The sequence below is a fragment of the Platichthys flesus genome, chromosome 3, assembly GCF_949316205.1.
Source record: "Platichthys flesus chromosome 3, fPlaFle2.1, whole genome shotgun sequence".
NCBI lineage: Eukaryota > Metazoa > Chordata > Actinopteri > Pleuronectiformes > Pleuronectidae > Platichthys > Platichthys flesus.
In genome coordinates this window covers 8,177,005-8,192,384 of record NC_084947.1, presented here as the reverse complement: position 1 = coordinate 8,192,384, position 15,380 = coordinate 8,177,005, and the positions used below count along the sequence as shown (strand labels likewise).

Below are 15,380 nucleotides of genomic sequence, written 5' to 3'. Positions count from 1 at the left end.
TAAATTGAGCAAAAAATCTAATAACATAAACAGACTCCTCAGCGCGGGAACGGGCCATCTGCTCGTCCGCGCTGTGAAATCACCCGCCCTGCGCTCCCATTGGCTCCACCTCGGGTTAATATGCTCTCCCCGTGAGCTCATTGGCCGACCTCCACGTCAGCGTGCAAGAGCCCGCGTTGAATGTTCAAATCTCATTGGACCAAAACGGCTCGACCAATCACAAGCACGCGGATGGTTGCACGGTCTTTTCTGCACGGAGGAAGACGGCCGCTGTCATTGGTTGGTTGTTGCGCCTTCAAACACGTGGGATGGGATCCTCGCAGCGGATTGGTCGTAGGGGCTCTCAGGCGCGCTTTTGCAACGCGGGATCAGGCAGCTGCGGGCGCACATTTCAGATCAGATGAGGGAAACTTACAGTCATGGTCAATTCTCACTGTATCTGCTGAGGAGCATCTGCACACCACCGGCTTCTCTCGGGACTCCTCCTCGGAAATGAAGGACGTTTTCACCCCGGATTGAGAAGCCGCCATATTCAAGACATATATTTTTTTGTGATTATTCTACTTTTTTAACTCGCGGTGACTCTTCGCTGATTCGCTTCGTGGCGTCTGCAACACGGCGACTTGGACACGATGGCCGAGAACAAGCAACCGCAAGTCGTTTTCTGCAACGACTCGCCCAAACGAGTGCTGGTGTCTGTCATCAAGACCACCCCGATCAAGCCCAGGAAAGCGGAGGCGATGACGCCCACCAGCCCCGGCTTCAGCGACTTCATGGTGTACCCGTGGAAGTGGGGGGAGAACGCCCACAACGTGACTCTGAGCCCGGGGTCGCTGAGCGGGGCTTCATCCCCCACCGGCACCGGGACAGCCGGAGAGGGGGACACGGCCCCGTCACCGGAGCAGATCAAGGTAAACAAGCCCCTATGAAGTGATCAAAGCGCGGTGTGTCCTTCTCTATGTCCGGTCTGTGGGTGTGACAGCGGCGTGCTCAACACTGAGCTGCTTTAAATGGGTTCGGTCACAATCGTGTTGTTTGAGGTGCATGACAACACCGTAATACACGTTTAACAACAGTTGGAACTTTTAACAACATTATAATAGTTACATTTTGTCTATAGAGAGCGAGAGGGAGGGGGGGGGGGAGAGAGAGCATGGGAGCATGCGTGAGGATCTCTCCCATCACTTCTAAACCGAATCACTATATTGATATAATAGAAAAGCAGAATACATTTTTTAAGTTGAGGCTAATTGAGCTGCTGAAGTGATGTTTTTTTTGCCCAATATGGCTGAAATGGTGAGTCATTTAAAAAAACGCCCGCGCATTAGGGTGTGACACGGTGGATTTTAAACCCCAGTCCCTTCCGGGTTCTGGAACAGCTGCTCATGACGTCGATCAGCGCGCCAAAATGTACCGGATGTGAATGAATGAGAATGAGCAAACGTGCCACAGTGTAACACGTGACACCTTACAATGAAACAGTGACCGATGGTGTGTTACATTATATCAAATGTGTAATGAAACCACATATATAAATTATACAAGTAGTATTAAGTGTCAGTACATGTCATCCTCAGAGCTTATTTCATGCTGTAGATTTACTTTGCTATATTAAGTCATAAGTATGGAAAAACACCAGTCTTCCAAATGATGTGCCGGGTCTGCTGCTGTCCTGGCCAATAGGAACAAAGCGTTTTAAGGGGTTTAATGAAGTCATTGTGTGTATTTTTGTGGTCAGGATGGTATCCGCAGAGGTCGTCCACGCGCTGACACCGTCCGCGAGCTGATCAACGAGGGCGAGACCTCGTCCAGCCGCATCCGCTGCAACATCTGCAACCGAGTGTTTCCCAGAGAGAAGTCTCTCCAGGCCCATAAGAGGACACACACAGGTGAGAGAGAGAGAGACACGAGGCAGCTGTAGATCACAAGGTATCGTGTGGTGGCTTATTATACAGGACATGGATGTCAAATGTCAAAATGTCAAAGCAGATGTGAGTAGTGTGTTGAGCAGGAAGAGGCATATCATCATCCTACATGTTAAGGCTCTAGTGCTGACATATTAAATGTTTAGTGCATGTGTACAGACCTGCTTGACATTACAGTGCTGTTAACATAACAAGCTCCTGTTTGTCCCCCCCCCCCCAGGAGAGAGGCCGTATCTCTGTGACTACCCTAACTGTGGGAAGGCGTTTGTCCAGAGTGGTCAGCTGAAGACGCACCAGCGCCTGCACACTGGGGAGAAGCCCTTTGTCTGCTCAGAGAAAGGTAAAAAAAAAGGAAAGCTACATAAAGTATTGTTTACTCAAAGTGGAACTTTAAAGCTCTTTCACTTTTGAGGTACTTTCCACTGATAATAAACATGACTCAGTGAATTTTACCGTTTAAAATTTAAACCGACCGAGTTTGGAAAGTACCTGAGAAACACAGTTTAACTGTGCTAGCAGCAAATCAACAGTAGAATCCACTAACTAAACAATAATACAACTTATTCACTGTTATCACTTTCCCTTCAAAAACATCAATCCATTGTTACAATTTGAATATATTACTGTGTATTTATGACGGCAGTAAACCACAGAAAGCTCATGCTTTACGTCATTTAATGGCTCATTGCTATTGTTCACACCTGCTGCCCTCTCCAAAGGATGTGCCAATCGGTTCACTCATGCCAACCGTCACTGCCCCAAGCATCCGTTCTCCCGTCTGAAGAGGGAGGAGCCAAAGGAGGGTCAGGGGAAGGCCCAGTCTGTGGACAACAAGGCTGTGGCAGAGTGGCTGGCAAAGTAAGTGACTGCACAGGACTGCATACACTGTGAAGGGGGGAACTGATCCACGTTTCAGAAGGCATGTCATTTATATGTTAACTTAATGTTCTCTGTCCTGCCTAGGTACTGGCGAACCCGCGAGCAGCGTGCCCCCACGACCACCAAGGTGAAGCCACAGGGCAATGGGATGGGGGAGGACCAGGAGCAGCAGGATCCCATGGAGTTCCTCCAGTCGGACGAAGAGAACGAGGAAGAGGAAGAGGCCATGGAGGAGGAGAAGGGGAGCCAGGGCGGAGTCGCCAAGCAACGCCGCCAGGAGCAGCGGGAGCGTCTCCACGGCGCTCTGGCACTCATCGAGCTGGCCAACAACGTGTCTCCCTGAACACCCGCCCGCCCACCTCCTGGTCCTGGACTCCCCTTCCCAACCCGTCTTCCTGCAAAGCGTGCTGTTGCAAAAAAAAGGAAAGAAATCGTTCATAAACGCAGATCAAAGACTAGTTTAGTTCTATCAAGAGGTGAAACCAGACTTGGAGGAAGAGTTAGCCTGAGATCAGTTTTATGCACAGCATCATGTAAACCAACCCCCCCCCCCCCCCCCCCCCAACAGCACCAGGAAGGCACAAGCTAAAGCACCTTATTCATCTTACATTTTATTCCTTTAGGCTGCTATAATTGTAGATTTGACTATATGAAGAATGTCTTTCTTTCTTCTTGTCTTCTACAGGCAAAGAAAGAGAACCTGTTATCTTTTTAATTGGTTTTGTTTGCACTTTGATGGTAACGAGTTATTTTAAGTATATTATGAGTGTAAGAGAGTGTGTATGAATGATGTGTATATGGAGTAAGCTCAGACGGACAGAAGAATACAGGGTGTGGTCAAACTTAGGATCGTGATAAAGTTGCATTCTGACAACTTCTCGCCGTGCTCCCCGGTTTCATAAGTAGAACTTCAGATCGTTTTAGTCTCACTGGTTCCTTGACTCTCTAACAGTGTGGTGGGTAACGGCTGAGAAAAGGAGATTCAAAATAAGTCATATATATATATATATATATATATATATATATATATATATATATACTATAAGGGCCCGGTCACGCATCAGCGAATGGTTCAGTGGAAAACCTCCACTTCCACATGTTCACTTCCAATCTGTCCGAACAAGGGGTGAATCGAACTTTAGTTTCCTGTGCCGAGGCACATCGCAGCAACGCTCCACATTTAAACTTTGATGAAATATGACCCGCGATATTATCTCTTAACATTCTCGTATGTGTAACCGTGCCCGAAAAGATGGACGACAGGTCTTCACTTCTTCCCACTCGCGGAATCTCCCAAAAGCACTTGAACAATCATCAGTACAATTAAAAACTACCTAACATACCAAACAATCTTTGACAAAACTATTTTGTCTATATTGTTTTGTTTTTTTAGATTGGTCCATGTCCTATCTGCTAACATGGAACAGGTTGGCTTTAGGACACGTAGCGGAGTCAGCCACCAGGGGGCTTTTAGAGAGATCTGGATTCACTTTTGGGGAGTGGTCATGATGTCCATCTTTATAAAGACCATGTGACGTGGTCTTTTTTAAATGTGAACCAGAGGTGATCATTGCAAGCCTAATCCACAGGTCTGCTCAGGCAACAATTCAAGCGTTCACGTTTTATATCCGACTGCCTACTTACTACTTTCTGGATCGAGCTGATTATTATTCTACAAAAAGTGTTATTTTTACGAACAAGCCGTAATTTCCATTTTAACAACCGTTTCCTCACAGATACAAGGAGTGTGTGTAAAACCTGCAGTGGCCAAAACTCGTTCTCCAACCAGACAGCAGATATTCAATAATGGATGTCAGTCGCCTTTTATATTAAAAGGCAACAGATCAATTATGATTCAGAATCATTGAAGTGCTTGGTGAACCCATGTCATCTCATTTCAAAGTTTAAATTATGAGGTATTTATTTGACCGTATATATATATATATATTTTCTTTTTATGTTCGAAAATGCTCTATAATCATTCGATGCATGAAGGGAGATCCTCCAACCTCACCAAAACAACCCAATCAAGTACATTCAGAGATCACACTGATTTCTTGTGGATGAAGCACTTACTTAGTCTTGGATTAAGCTTGCAATGCACTGAAGATTAGATCTGTTGTACGTGTCCAGGAAAGTGGCGCCCCCTTTTTCATGAACTGATTCATGTAGTGCTGTTTTTTCGTTTTGTCTTCTAATGCAACACTACAACCTTCAACACTGTATGATGCCTCTCATTACGCCGCAGCTGGTTGTTGGGAGGAATCCTGTCACCAGCTGTGATGTTTGAATCAGTTTTTTATTTTCTTTCGATTTTAAAAAATGACCCTCGTGCAGTTACAGTGAAACTGGAAGGCAAATTTGTAAATTGTTGATAATCAAAACGCCAAATGATTTATTGTACCCAGTCATAGTATATTTTGAGGCATTTCTAACCCGTAGTCTATTTTGTGGTTCGAGAAGATTATGGCATTTTAATATATACACGACGTGTTTGTTAGAATATTGAGTGTGCACAATTTACAGAGAGCTTTGACGTTGAACTCTTAGTTTCCGCTAACATCCTCCTGACAAGTTTCCATGTTTGTGACATGTATAGAGTGATCCTGCTTCGCTTGGTAGATATTTTACACAGATTTCTCTGACTGTCCACATTGTTCTATAAATTGTTGGTTTTCAATAAACATTCACCGAAGTTGACCCAGAAATTTGATGCTCTCCTTGTCAGTTTGTTCGTGTTTACGTAGTGGAATCAAGTAGATAACAGGAGTCATGCTTCCAGAGAAATGTATTTATTTAGCCTAAATAAATAGAAAAACTTGAGTGGCCCTGAGTGACATGATGATCTCCACCAAGGCCAAACTGTCCTATATGTGTTCATCTAGCGCTCATCTGGTAGTTAGAAAATAATCATAATATACTATTTATATGGCACGCTTCAAAGTGCTTTACAAATAAGAATAAAATGAAATAAAACAACGGAACAGGAAGTAGTCTGATAATCTGCATCATTTGAAAAAAAAAAACAGCCATAAATAAGATCAAAATTCTGTTTTGTACATCATTCCCTGAGAACTTTACAAGAAAGCCTTGTGTCACAATTTAAAAAATAAATAAATAATTAAATTATAATACAGATTCCACCCTTTAACCAGATCTTCCCCCTAATTTGACAGTTTCTTCCCACACCCACAGCCCACCCGAACTGGCTCAGTAATTAATGTGTAATAAACATGATGAAAATATAATCTACATAGCGAAGGTTGATAAAAGGGTGGAAACAATATTATGCTCCAATATGAAGCAGAACCATGCCACCAAGTGGTGAATGCTAAAACATCATTCATTTAGAAGATGGTTGCTCCCCTCCCTGTTGGATCTAGTGTGATGACCGTCCCCGACTCTTTCACTTCTGCTTTCACTTGAGACGATTTGGTGGTAAAGGTGATAAAGGAGTAGGCGAGTCCACCTGACATACTGCAAACAAGAGACAAAAGCAATTAGATGTGGGGCCATGGAATAAAACCAGGACACATTTGAAAACATATAGTTAAAAAACGCCTTTTATAACATAAACAACAGGCATAGTTGACAGAGTCATTTATAAAACATTCATTAACTCATATAACTGAGCCTTGGATTTAGTGTCAGGGCTGCAAGTAATGTTCACATCACATTCACACATGGTAACATCAACTACTCTGTTTAGAATTGAAACAACATGTTGCAAGGACATTCAACACAATTTTATAAAATAAATAAAGCAATGAAAAAACTAAAATGAAACTGGACAAATTTAATATTTTACCAAATGCTGAGGCCTATGAAGTTAGTCCAAGAGAAGAGGTAGTCTCCACCCACAAATATGCCTATGTAGGCTACTGCAACATTCTGGACAGATAAGAAGAGACAAAAGATTTATTACATTTTTTTATGGTTTTATGTTTAAAAGCAAAACATTTCAAAACATACAAATAAAGGGAAAATTAAAAATTTATAAAAAACTTTGGCCAGTAAAAGAAATATAATTTTAAAAGTTGAAAAAAAGTACAGTAGGAACAAATAAAAAAAATCCCGATAGCCAGAAGAAAAGTAATTAGGCATTGGTGCAGATTTAGAAGTAGGTGAGGATTTATTTAATTCTTAACATCACAAAAAGGCAATTTTGACATATTGTTCTTCCTCTTGATTGTTTATCATCATGTTTATCATCAGTGTGTTCTCACCTTTATTGCTCCAACAACTGAGGTAGTAAGTGCAGAGTTATAATAGCTGCACAGGACTATGGAATACATCAACACAAACCTGGAAAAAAAGAGAGGTGCCTTTTAGGAAACTGGGTCGACTGAGGCAATAATATAAGTCAGAATAATCCCGTATGAATATCAATATGAACATTTTGCACTGAAATGAGGTGACATACCCCATGATGCAGGACAAGAGGAAACAACAAACAAATGTGCCATTGAACCAGCCCTCAAATGTGACGGCCTGAAGATCAGAACATAGAAGTCGGTTAGACAGGAAAAGCACAAACACACCCAGACAGAATAAGTTGGGTAAGTTAGTAAATGTACCATCTGTAAATCTCCCGTAAAGGCACTGAACAGGACCGTGGGGATAACAAGGAGGAGAGCATTGTAAAATAAGACACCATACTTCCCGAGACCCTGAATAATAAAAAAAAGAGGAAAACATCAGTTATAATGTGACCAAAATCACTGAGGGTTAATTCATGCACTTGAACAAACTTGATTGTGATTGGCCAGCAAGACGGGGTGACGGCCGATAAAGACACAGACTGTGCATGTTAAAATGTTATGGATTTTTTTGACATATGTGGCAGCCCTCTGATTCATCTTAGCATCCCTGAAGGCCACTACACCTCTGCATGCAGGTACCATAGACAGCATATAAAGATGGCCGACACGTCTCTACTTCCTTCCACCATTAAAAAATGAAGCCAAGATATCCCAGATATGAACACTGCCATCACATTTAGCGACGTAGCAACGGAGGGATGGAGCAACGTTAGCAAAGTCTCATGACACACATGCTCAACCAATTGTTTATCTCAGTCTCAACTGTCAATGATGATTCTTCACTCTGTTTTTACAGCATGTAATAACTAATTAAAATCAAACTTAAGGTTAAAATGAACACATGAACATACATCTGTGTGATAAGGACAACCTTAGGGTATTGTTTAAAATATATTCTTACTGTTTGAGCACAACAAGAATATCCGGGAGAAGAAGAAAAACACCCTTGAGGCGTAACCAAATATACTTAAGGCGTTTAAGCTGTACTTTTTGATTCTTTCTTCATTAGCAGTATTCCTCTGCCCCATCTAGCTCGACCCAGCATACAACAAATTTATTTTCTGATGACCTCTCGCGGCCCACCTGCAGTGGCTTCACGACCCACCAGGGGGCCACGACCCACACTTTGGGAATAACTGTTTTGAGATAATATTTGATACTCAATGACATCCAATCCACAAAGCAAGTGTAACCTGTTGGGACATCACATCTTTTCTCATTGAAGGAATCAACCACACCCACGCTGACATTTAACTGTTGTGTTTCTACCGATGGTTTACCTCCACGCCAAGTTTCTGCTTGGTGTACACACTGCTGCTGGCGGTGAAGACGTCATTGAGCAGGATGAAGGTGTAGGCCCTCACATCGAAGGCCAGGTCGGAGCTAGAGGAGAAAGGAGAGGTGCAGCTGTGAGCTTCTGTCCGCACTTAGTTCAGTTCTTCAGCAACAAGTCAAACTAAAACATGCGTACCTCGCAGCGATCATGGCCCCGACCACTATGGTCACAACACTGAAAACAAGACGTGTGGGAAATGTCTTTCTGGAAAACAAAAGGGGGAAAGTGGAGACTCATGAGGATGGGTTACAAGACAATCGAGCCCTTGGCAGAGACATGTAAAACACTTTAAGCACACAGATAAAGAGACGTCTTTGTGGTAGTTTTGTGTGTTTTTTTCTGTCGTTTTTTGACTCTTTTTTGTGGTTGATTTTTTTCTCTTGTTAGTTAGAGTTCTGACCCTGGACCCCCGGCCCCTTCAGCCCTATAGGCCCTTATAGTGATTCTTAAAATGGCACCTGGCAAAGTAATGACGGACAATTATCAGCACTTTATGGTTGTCCTGAATTGCAAATTGTAAAACATGACAAATAAAGAAACACAATAACAAATCAAACACAATGGCAGATAAGGAAGGTACCTATCACCAAGGCTCCTCGATGATTTCACACTGGCCATTTGTTTTGTGTTTTCCCATTGTTTATTTAATTTTTTGGGGCAAATTTTTTATCTGTGGTAATGGTTTGTAATTTATTGTTGTGTTTTCTTATTTGCTGTTATGTTTGGTTATCAGTTTCCCTTCCCTCCATCGGGAACTCCTATTTAACTTTACTCTCCTGTAAGAATGTAAATCCAAACTTTCGAGGCTTTAACTGCAATGTAAAAAAAGGTGTTACCTTAGTATATACACTTCCAGGATCATTGTCATCAATATGGTGAATTTCCGTAATACTGTGAACATGGGCAAACTGTAAAAGACAACAATGCTTTATTAGGAGTTTGCAGGATAAGAAACTTTAAAGATCAGAATATCCAATAATTAAAACCAACTGTCTAAACCTGAGTTTCTGGGTGCTAGCCAGTCCTGTTATTTGATTCCCAACGTAGAGCAGAGGAAGAGGGAAGATCTGGAGAGAAAGGCGTATACGATAATGCAAATGGAAAACAGACGACATGTGAAAAAGGATGAATGATGAAGATGAGTCGTGTTCTGAACGCTTACTTTGATGAAAATGCTTTTGTCAAAGTCCTGGAACTGGACTGTTTTGCTCTTTTTGGCAGCGTAAATGACAACAACAGTGGTGACCATCTGAAAGTGACACACGGGTGAGATGTGTGTGTCTGTGTGTGTGACAGACAAAGAGCGAGCAGGACACACCCAGAGAACTTACCTGACCTACTCCCAGAAACATGTAGGAGGGAAACCTGCAAACACACAAGCGCTAGATCAGAGGGTGAGATGACAGGAGGACACACACACACTCACACTCACTGATTCACTAAAGAAAAGGCTAGAGCGCCACCTACCTGTAGCTGGTCAGCACGGTTTTATTCACCACCGTGATCAGAAAGGAGCTGATCGCGTAAAACAGTGCGGAGGAGAAGCGGAGCAGCGCGGAGTGTTCCCCGGAGCCTGGAGGAGTTGTGTCGGGCATGGCGGAGCAACGAGACACAATCTGTGGAATAAATAGAGTTTCAAATCTGGGCACTTATTCCTGCGGCGGAGGGATCCGTGGATCTGCTGCGATACAGTTGTTTCCTGTAAACGTCCTGAACATCCGCAAACGAACAGTACTCAAGTGGGAGGTGCCCGCCCGATTACAGTTTCCTGAGTGGTAGATAAAGGCCTTATCTAAAACACATGCACCAAAGTACTTTACTATGTAACTAATGAAAGCATGGTTTCTCTTGGAGGTAAGTTAAATGTGATTTATAGACAATATTTTAAAAAATAAAGCACCAATAAGTTGGTAAAAAGACAAATAAAGGTTATTTATTTAGAATGTATTTTGCAGAATTTGAATGTTTGATATCATCTATTCACCAGCACGTTCATTGCCTTATTCTAAAAAAAATGTTTGTAATCAGATTAATACATATTAGGAATGTATTTTGCATCATGTGCAATACAGGTTTTTTATTTTAATATGTTGATATTATTGGAAATGTATTATTAAGTATTTTAATGTTGTATTAATGAGTGATATTTTCCATTATATGCAATACCCTATTACAGATAAACGGCCAATATTACAAATGTTGTATAGTTTATAGAGTAATAGTACTTATATATAAACGTGTAGTAATCATCAAAACAGCAACAAAGAAGGCTCCTGTACTCACACTGCATTGTAACTTTAACTCGTATTACTTTATGTGTTTAAATTCTCCGTGTGAGTCTTTGTAATTGATTCATTAACGCTTATTTACTCGTTTGTCTGATATCGTTTTCGCAATTGCTCTTGGTGCCTTTACTTTGAAGCCCTCTGAGATGCCTCGCTGTTGAGAAGCGCCACACAAATATATTTGCCTCACCTTTGTGCTCAGCCTTGTGTCGTGTGTACATTAACTCGGGTGTGTGGCAACAGCGTAGGAAAAGCAGGCCGTCTTCTGAGTCCCTGGGCCGAGAGAAGCCCCCCCCCCCCCCCCCTCCCCCCCCCCACACACACACACATCAAACAGCTGATTATCCACATTATTGGCTGACTGGTCACACAATAGGAATATTAATAAAGTAACAAAGGCAGAAACCAAACTTCTCTCTTTAGTCCCCCCCCCCCCCCATGCCACTGCAGATTCTTGTGTGTTCAACATCTGTGCTGCACATGTCTGCTCAGCTTGAAACCAGTCATACAGACACATTCCACTCTGTTGAGTTTGCTGATGATCTAAATATTTTCCTGGATCTGTTTTGAATCAATAATGTGAAATGATCTATATCTGTTTGGATGTTTACACCAGTGAAGTTTTAGTTTCTGTGTATTTCTGCGGTCTGCTTTTTTTCCACTAGAGGGCGCTGCTGAATTGCAAAGTATTCACATTGGACAAGGAAACATCTGGAATTGTTTTTCATCTTCACCTCCACCACTTTATTGTCACTGCTTTGTATTAAGTTGTAACTCATAGTCATTTTAACAGAGATTATGCCTCTACGTTTTCCAGCGGTGAAGGAAGCAGTGGAACATTTGATTTAGACAAAAGCACAAGTAAAAAGACAGAAATGTATTAAATGAGCCTCGAAAAACCGACAAACAGATAAAGGAGTAAAATGTCCAAATGGATTTAGAATGCAATCGAGTAAAATACTTAGATGAAAACACAAAGGTAAAATACCAAGCAAACAATAAGGCTCCTCAGTCACAGTAAATGCAGCTTCTCTCCTTTATTCACTCACTTGGGAAAGAAACAGAATAAATCAAATAAATGAACTCAGTGAAACTTTCCAACCCTTTTTTATAATGTTTGTTGCTTGCAGCAGTTTTTCTCTCAGTGGGATCAGTCATGGCAGATCGGCACATTTTACTTTCACTTCCCAGTTTAAATTACAGTATTTGTTTTAGATCCCTCACAAATTTCATCACATGTCACATGCTCTTGTTTTACTTGTAGTGTTTGTACAAATGTGTCATAACAGCAGCCTCCACATCCCAGTTTACAGCCTCCACATCCCAGTTTACAGCCTCCACATCCCAGTTTACATGTCAGTCTTTCTTATCACAACATACAGATTCAATTCAGTAACAGTTCAGTATAGGGCCCCCCTGCGTATTTGATGAAAAAGATAAACCACCGTCAGATCTTGCAAACACCAGAGTTAGATGAGGTTTTTCATTCCCAAACTCAGTGAGCTGCTTTCAGATTGTGTCTCTTCCTTCTCTGCTGCAGTCTCTCCAGGGTGGTCTTCACCTTGAGAGGAGCACATAAGGGCTTCTCCCGGCCCTTCACGTACAGTCTGAGGAGTCACAGGGAAGATTCAGTTGAAGATAATAATGAAAATATAAAAGCAGGCACGCTTAACTCAAAGTCTCAGTTCAGGTTATTAGCTCATCCGGTTCTTCTGTCGTTTATGATGAGATCTTGACTCAGATCAGTAACGTATGAATGGTGATATGAATGAATGATCACAATGAAGCGAATGGCTCTTACATCAATGCAGAGATGTCACAGGCGCCGCTGCCCTCCTGAACGTACCACTTCTCCACCTTCATCAGATAGTGTTTGTTCATATGCCTTGATGTTTTAATGCAGCACGTTGGGATGACAGCTACGATGTGAGATTAAGAGCCACAGTAAGGGAAACACAATCTTATATGCATATAAGTATAAATGTTAACACACAAACAAATTGTATAATACAAAGTTCTCTTGTTTCTTGATGCTATCAGTGATGTTCAACCTCCAAAAATATTTTTTCCCTATTCCCCAAAACAATTGCAGTGGGGTTCTTTAATACTGAGATGAATAATAATAATATTAAAAATATCATAATCATCATAAATAATAATAAAAGCAAATAAATTGAAATAGAGCAAATAGAATAAATAACTAGAACAGTATGCAACATTTTTATTTGTTATGCACCGTAATGAAAAAATATATGTATCTGCACTTTTCTGTAGCAGAAAATCTAAATATCTCAATATACTTAAATATAGAAACTAATTAAAACACAAATTTAAATTTAAAAGCATGTACATGACTTCTGAACAGGTAAACCTTGGTTTTAAGATGGGCTTTGGTAAAGGTAGCGGGGTCCTTACCTTCAGTGCAGGTGATGGCCAAAGCAAACAGGCAAACAGCCACTAAGGCAACTTTCAGATCCATGACAGCAGAACAAATGAGCAGAGGAAATCAGGGCTAACTGCTTAAATACTGGCAACACACACGCATGCACACACACACACACAATCACCTCATCTAATGTTCGAACCTTAACACAAACTGCAGCTGGGACCAAAACCACCCCAAGGTTTTTAATTATGATGTGATGAAGTAATACAGCTGTGGTTGAGATAAAAAAACAAAACAGTGAATGTCTTTGTGAGAGCAAATGTTACTTTCACTTTCTGCAGTAATCTGTTTGTTCAAAGCTTTGAAACAGGATGAGTGGGCTGCTCCACCTCAACAGGCTCCGACAGGTTTAATGACACCTCTTTTCACAGTATATCTGATTTGATCGATGGATTGGAAACTGAAGGAGCGCTCAGATGATTCCACACCCCGACTCGTGAAAACCAGGATTAACCAGAAGTCACATTTACTGTGAAACACAAAAGATTATGTGAAACTCAAACAGGGTCAAAGGGAAACTGGAGCAAAGGGATTCAGGTGCTACAGAAAAGAATTACAATTAGTTGCATAATTAGTGGAAGACCCTTAACCTTGAGCCCTAAAACTAATTATTATTAAGGGGGAAATGAAATCTGACATCTCTCTTCTCAAATTCTTGAAGAGAAATGCATTGCTGACATCGACGAAGGCCAAACCGACCTACATGTGTCGTGGGTGTGTTGCATCTGATAATAATACAAGATATCCACCTTACACTGCTGTCGCCCAGCAGTCAAGAAACCGTTTCTCATTCACTGTGGTAACTGGGAGCTCTCGTGTGGCTTTCAAACCTCTGCTGCATGTTGTGCAATGTTAACGACAATTACTGAAAAGTCCCCCATTTAAGTAGTTTAAACCAGGGGAATGTTTTTATGGGAGAACAAATGACAGATGACTGACGTGTTGGGTGTTTATTTTGGAGCTGGGAAAGTTGGTGCAGTAGCAGGAAGAGCTGTCAAAGGTTACAGTGCCTGAGTGAGGTTTGGCCTGAGGGTAAATCCTGCAGATCACAGGACGGGTTCCCGTCTGAGCAACAGGTATGAAACTTAAGTCTGGATTTGTTTTGGTCTTTAACAGGAAACCACTATGACCTGAATTGACCGCAGTGGAGGATTCATCAAAACTAATTACAGCTTAAAGGTTTTAATGTAGGATGGATTTTAGAAGAAGAGAATAGAATTGAAATAAACCAAAGAAATGGTCAATTTAAATCTGGACTTGAGGGTGGTGCTGTGTTAGAAGTTAAGGTATCGCTAAAGTTAACTGCGGTTCATCCTGAGGGGAACATGAATTGTGCAATGCACTTCAATTAACTGTTGCACCAGAGGTTAAGTTAGATGATCTCCCAATCATCTGTAGGATAGATTCTCTGGGAACTGGATCTGGGAATATAATTTGGTGGCAGGCCAACCAGTAGTTAAGCTCAGGTCGAGATAACCATTAGGAATCCACCTTTTTGAGATAAAATAAGGTGGATTCTGAAATCGAAAGGAAAGAAAACACATCGTTAACATTTACAACCTCAATGTGAAGTTCTTTGATAATTCACACGCTTATTAAATCAGTCAAAACACGCAACTGCCAACTGTCAAAATGTGGGAGGTCCTGGATCCTGTTCCAGGTGAATCTGAAGAACAGTTCAGACGAGCCGTCATCGGTTCTGGCAAAAACATCAGGTTTTCAACCAGCACACAAAAGATAATGAGGAGTGGAATCAGACAAGTTGATACACACCGGATGACTCTGCATGCTACGTAAGTGAAAGGGCTTTACAATTTAACAGTGCAGCAACTGATGCGTTTACTGGATGTGTCAACCAAAGATTTACAACAGCCACCTTTTAACCTGCCTTTTAGCAGCAGTAGATCCAAGCCCTTATACTTAGTAGTATCAGTATAAACATTTAAGGTGGTGTTTGCAAGTTCCCTTTTTGCAGAACACAGTTTCTTACTGGGAGCAGGAGGTGGTGGTGATGGCTGCTTGGTAAAGACATTCAGCCGTGGTTGAGTAAGACCAGAGGTTTTAATATGACTTCAATGAGTTGCTGTTTCTTCAGTGTGAGCAAGTCAGTGTAGAGCGCACTAGAGGCGGTACAAACCTGAATGTATCGGCTATCGGCTTTTTAATTTCTCTGCATCCAGGTGAAGA

The 15,380-nt window shown here is 41.7% G+C and overlaps 3 protein-coding genes across 3 annotated transcripts; 1 reads left to right on the top strand and 2 right to left on the bottom strand.

The window, feature by feature from the left end:
* The first annotated feature begins 410 nt into the window (after positions 1-410).
* On the top strand, positions 411-5,512 carry znf367 (zinc finger protein 367). The gene is made up of 5 exons (XM_062384920.1): positions 411-911; positions 1,739-1,889; positions 2,146-2,265; positions 2,645-2,783; positions 2,889-5,512. The coding sequence occupies exons 1-5, from the start codon at positions 633-635 to the stop codon at positions 3,145-3,147; spliced, it is 948 nt and encodes a 315-aa protein (XP_062240904.1). The 5' UTR covers positions 411-632; the 3' UTR covers positions 3,148-5,512.
* A 68-nt stretch (positions 5,513-5,580) lies between these two features.
* Positions 5,581-10,202, bottom strand: slc35d2 (solute carrier family 35 member D2). The gene is made up of 12 exons (XM_062381697.1): positions 9,930-10,202; positions 9,794-9,827; positions 9,625-9,711; positions 9,462-9,529; positions 9,299-9,370; positions 8,598-8,666; positions 8,407-8,509; positions 7,382-7,474; positions 7,228-7,295; positions 7,031-7,109; positions 6,613-6,695; positions 5,581-6,281 (listed from the first exon to the last, which is right to left on the bottom strand). Exons 1-12 carry the CDS (start codon positions 10,055-10,057, stop codon positions 6,152-6,154), a joined length of 1,014 nt encoding a protein of 337 aa, XP_062237681.1. The 5' UTR covers positions 10,058-10,202; the 3' UTR covers positions 5,581-6,151.
* A 1,262-nt stretch (positions 10,203-11,464) lies between these two features.
* On the bottom strand, positions 11,465-13,322 carry ccl27a (chemokine (C-C motif) ligand 27a). The gene is made up of 3 exons (XM_062381696.1): positions 13,163-13,322; positions 12,549-12,666; positions 11,465-12,354 (listed from the first exon to the last, which is right to left on the bottom strand). Exons 1-3 carry the CDS (start codon positions 13,224-13,226, stop codon positions 12,243-12,245), a joined length of 294 nt encoding a protein of 97 aa, XP_062237680.1. The 5' UTR covers positions 13,227-13,322; the 3' UTR covers positions 11,465-12,242.
* Between the last annotated feature and the right edge of the window lie 2,058 nt (positions 13,323-15,380).

Excerpts from the sequence above, each read along its gene's own strand:
- znf367 (XM_062384920.1), top strand. The coding sequence starts at position 633 with ATGGCCGAGAACAAGCAACCGCAAGTCGTTTTCTGCAACGACTCGCCC. Across the intron at positions 1,890-2,145 it reads CCATAAGAGGACACACACAG|GAGAGAGGCCGTATCTCTGT; the intron begins GTGAGAGAGAGA and ends CCCCCCCCCCAG. Across the intron at positions 2,266-2,644 it reads CTTTGTCTGCTCAGAGAAAG|GATGTGCCAATCGGTTCACT; the intron begins GTAAAAAAAAAG and ends CCCTCTCCAAAG.
- slc35d2 (XM_062381697.1), bottom strand. The coding sequence starts at position 10,057 with ATGCCCGACACAACTCCTCCAGGCTCCGGGGAACACTCCGCGCTGCTC. Across the intron at positions 8,667-9,298 it reads CTGGAAGTGTATATACTAAG|AAAGACATTTCCCACACGTC; the intron begins GTAACACCTTTT and ends TTTGTTTTCCAG. Across the intron at positions 8,510-8,597 it reads GGGGCCATGATCGCTGCGAG|CTCCGACCTGGCCTTCGATG; the intron begins GTACGCATGTTT and ends TTTCTCCTCTAG.
- ccl27a (XM_062381696.1), bottom strand. The coding sequence starts at position 13,226 with ATGGATCTGAAAGTTGCCTTAGTGGCTGTTTGCCTGTTTGCTTTGGCC. Across the intron at positions 12,667-13,162 it reads GGCCATCACCTGCACTGAAG|CTGTCATCCCAACGTGCTGC; the intron begins GTAAGGACCCCG and ends CTCACATCGTAG. Across the intron at positions 12,355-12,548 it reads TGTGACATCTCTGCATTGAT|ACTGTACGTGAAGGGCCGGG; the intron begins GTAAGAGCCATT and ends GTGACTCCTCAG.